Source organism: Zootoca vivipara, chromosome 10 (genome assembly GCF_963506605.1).
Source record: "Zootoca vivipara chromosome 10, rZooViv1.1, whole genome shotgun sequence".
Classification (NCBI taxonomy): Eukaryota; Metazoa; Chordata; class Lepidosauria; order Squamata; family Lacertidae; genus Zootoca; species Zootoca vivipara.
Genome location: NC_083285.1, coordinates 11,396,361 through 11,400,205, shown reverse-complemented (window position 1 = coordinate 11,400,205; position 3,845 = coordinate 11,396,361). Strand labels below are relative to the sequence as shown.

Here is a 3,845-nt window from a genome sequence, read left to right as displayed (position 1 = left end):
TTGTCCACAAAATACGCCCCATCAAATTTGAAACCCAGCCACCTGAAATCCTGAGGGTGGACCGGGAGAAGGCGGAAGGCAGATTCGATATCACACTTGGCCAGCAGGGCGCCTTTTCCAAACCTCCTAATAAGTTTGATTGCCTGATCAAAAGAGGCATATTTGACGGTGCACAGCTCCTGGGGGATGCCATCATTAACTGAGTAACCCTTGGGGTGAGACAGATTATGAATAAGTCTAAATTCCCCTGGGGACTTTTTTGGAACTACACCCAGAGGTGAGATGTGAAGGTTCGGAATAGGAGGTGTATGGAATGGGCCAGCCACCCTTCTTGCCTTAATCTCCTTAGAAATCTTTTTCCCAGCAACCTCCGGCATTTCCCTAACTGATTTCTGATTAGGTGGTTCACCTGACATAGGAGGGATAGTGACTGGAATTCGGAAGCCTGAGGAGAAACCTTCCCACAAATATGTAGCTGCCTGACTATCAGGGTAGAGTTGAAGCATGGATTTCAGAGAATGTAAATTAATCGGGGTGTACGCCAAGGCAAGGGACAGATTAGTAGCGGTTACCTGATGTGCTTTGACCTGCAGCTGCTCCACTCCTAGGTCCCTGCTGAAAGTTACCTCGCTTCCCCCGAAAGGACTGCCTGCCTTTGAAGCAGGCCGTGGCGGGATGCGAACCTTGGCATTTCTCGCACTCATGGCTGTACTTGCAATAAGCCCTGCCACAAGTACCCTTGTTATAGTCCCAACACACAAGTCGGCGGGCAGACCTTTTATATTCTGCCCTTGCTGACCGGGCAGATTCCGGCTGCTTCTTCTCAATATAGGGGCCTACATGCTCTCCCCAGAAATTCTGGTCTCTCAAATCCCACCTAGTGCTGGACAATAATGATGCATTTCTGCGGAAATCCTCATCATACAGTAATGCCGGGCCTTCACCAGCTAAAGCATAAGCCCTTCTGACATGGGCCATGTAGGCCAAGAGGTGCATGGCCCTTTTTGGGTAGCATGCCACAATGGTGCCCATATAAATTTGAAAGCCATCCAGCCAATTCTCGAAGGTGCGTTCGGCCCTTGGTTCGCGATATTTACGTTTACCGTACGCTGGCTTCTTTTCCCCCTTCCCCTTCATTTTAGCTGGGGGAAGGAGAGTAAATATATCCACATAATCACCATTTAGAATCTTGTTCCGCTTTTTATTTGACAAGTGGTTCCCCAAAATGAAATCTGAAGATGCAAAGGTGGATTTCTTTACATCTGGGACCAGGGCACCATCTTTCCACTCAAGCGTACCATCAAAGGTCTTGCGGTGCGAGTTAGCCCGCCTCTCATGCGCCCAAACCGGCAGACCCACGAGATCCTCCCCCTCCCCCCAGTAGCCCTCCAGAGATGAGTCCTCGTCCTCCGAACTAGAGGAAGAAGTACCTGAGTCGTCATGGGAATCCGTATGCTTGGTTTTCTTGGTCTTCTTTTTGCTGGTCTTCTTAGCAGCTTCATCTTCTGCCTTCCCCGACCGTCCGGGCTCACTCGTCGGGGCCGAGGCTGGCTCGCGGTCTTGATTCTCGTTATCAAAGGTGGTAACGGATGACGGACGTCGTGACCTAACCTGGGTACCTTGAGAAAGGTCCCGCAAGCAAGTAGGAGTTCCTAGGGATAACTGGGAGGCGGGATTATTGCCACTAGAGGTGGTAGGCCCGGAGCTCGAGGAGTTGGAGGGTGTTGCAGGAGCGGCAGAAGCAGACTGGGATCTAGTACCCATACGCCTAGCTTCGGCCGTGCTAAAGGAAGCGGATGTTCCAGGGCGCTCGTCCTCCTCCCTGGGTGTATCTGCAACGATATCCTGAGAACTATCAGCAGGGAGTCCTTGAATTGAAACCCCGGGCGCTGATACCTGTTGGAAGAAATTCTGGAAGCCTGAAAAAAGGTTACCCAAAGCCTCAGGGGAAATAGAAATTGCGGTAAATGTGGGTGCATTGAAACTGGGAGTTGTTGTAGGTGCACGCTTCCTAGCGGGTGCGGCTGAAGGTTCAGTCTGCTTACGCTTCGGAGCCATGGTCCCCTGTCCTGATGAAATACTAAGTAGATAAACGAGGAATAAAAGGCAACAGAGGTTAATTACCAGCAGGAACCCGGACAGGCAGAGGAATGCCTGATCGGCCACCGGTAAACGGACTCCCGAAATCGACGGAAGAGTACAAAAAACCAAAATAAGTTAACCCCTGCAATCGCTTCCGCAAAGAAATCAATTGAACCAATGGCTCAAGCGGATTGCAGAAAGACAATGTATTATACGACTAAAACCTGGCAAATTGCTAGGCACCGGGTAAGTTCAAGTACAGAAAAGTCAAAACCCCCTTGAGATTACTTGTTTAAAACGGATGAAACCAGCCGGCTCGATAAATTCTATTAACGACAATGCAAACCACCCCTAAAACTTGATAGATTACAAAGGACCAGGTCAAGCCAAATGAACCCACTGGTGAACTATTTGAAGCTACAAAATTATGTTAAAGTTTATGTTGACTATGCTGGGGCCAAATAATGTACGCCAATCGAAAGCAGCGATGGTTGATTTAAATTGACAATACTGCCTTGATGGGCCCGTTACTAGAGTAAGATATGCCAGAACACCGAAGTAAATAAAATGCGACTACAAACCCTGACTAAATGCCCTGAGGAAGTATCAAAGCCAGCACAAACTACTAGACTTATAAGCGGCTAGAGCTATTGTAGATCGAGGCTAAGCAGTCACTGATGGGCGGAAGGCAATTCTAGCCAAGATTTTTTATGCAATCCTGGAATGGAGCCCTGTACTGAAATGCCTGCAACCGGGTAGATTAAGCAGCGGCAGAATGGCTTGCAACTCTCCTGGATAAAGGTTGCACGCCAGATGCGGACCTCCGCGCGGCGACTGTCTGTTTTTTGCGGTGGGGGGGGGGAGGAAATGCGGTAGCACGCTAAACCTTAAGGAGGTGGTTCACTTAAAATGGCCGCCGAAAGAGGCCGCGTGGCCACTCTCAAAATGGCGACCGGGCAGGGGAATCCGGCAGCAGCCCTACACTATACACACGGAAGGCAAAAGCCCCACCTAAAATGGCCGCCGAAGAGGCCCCACGTGGTCCTTCTCAAGATGGCGATCGGCAGAAGGAATGCTGGGCCGCGACGTAACTATGGCAACCTAAAGTAGCAGCACGGCGCGATGTTAAAAGGCACCGAGCTAGTTTAAACAAGCGCCCCCTCGGCAATGGCAAATCCCCCCAGGGGAAGAAGAGCAACCACCAATATAGCGACCGCGAGCCACGGCTCGGCGCGCAGAGAAAGACCCCGGGCGAACTTATAAACCAGCTCCCTCCCGCTAGCGGTAACCACCCCCCCAGGGAAGAGGACCAAACAACGATACCACGCTTCTTCGAAGGTTCCCGGCACGAACGAAGCACCGACGGGGGCTTGTTGTTGTGATCCGCGGCGCTTTGATGCTCTGGGGCGCTCAGAGGCTGGGCCAAATCCCCTTTAGCACAAAAGGGACGCTGCGAGGCTGGCGATCAGCTGTAGAAACAAAGGGGGGGAGGAATTCGGACCGACGACAACGCCACGCCGCTGAGCTATCCGGCGCTCGGCGTTCGATGTTCTGGGGGCGCTCAGAGGCTGGCCCAAATCCCCTTCGCAAGAAAGGATGCTGCAAGGCTGGCGGTCAGCTGTAGATCCAGGGGCGGGGTTCCGGGCCGACGACACAGCCACGCGGCCGAGCTATCCGGCGCGCGGGTGGCAAGCACCCGGTTCGTGACACGATGGATCACGGCGCGGCACAGCTGATCCCCGGGTCGATGAGAGTGGAGAGGG

At 52.2% G+C, this 3,845-nt stretch overlaps 1 protein-coding gene across 1 annotated transcript; it reads right to left on the bottom strand.

Moving 5' to 3' along the window:
- Positions 1-539: 539 nt before the first annotated feature.
- LOC118082785 (uncharacterized) lies at positions 540-2,061 on the bottom strand. The gene has a single exon (XM_035110615.2). The coding sequence runs from the start codon at positions 2,056-2,058 to the stop codon at positions 559-561; it is 1,500 nt and encodes a 499-aa protein (XP_034966506.2). The 5' UTR covers positions 2,059-2,061; the 3' UTR covers positions 540-558.
- Between the last annotated feature and the right edge of the window lie 1,784 nt (positions 2,062-3,845).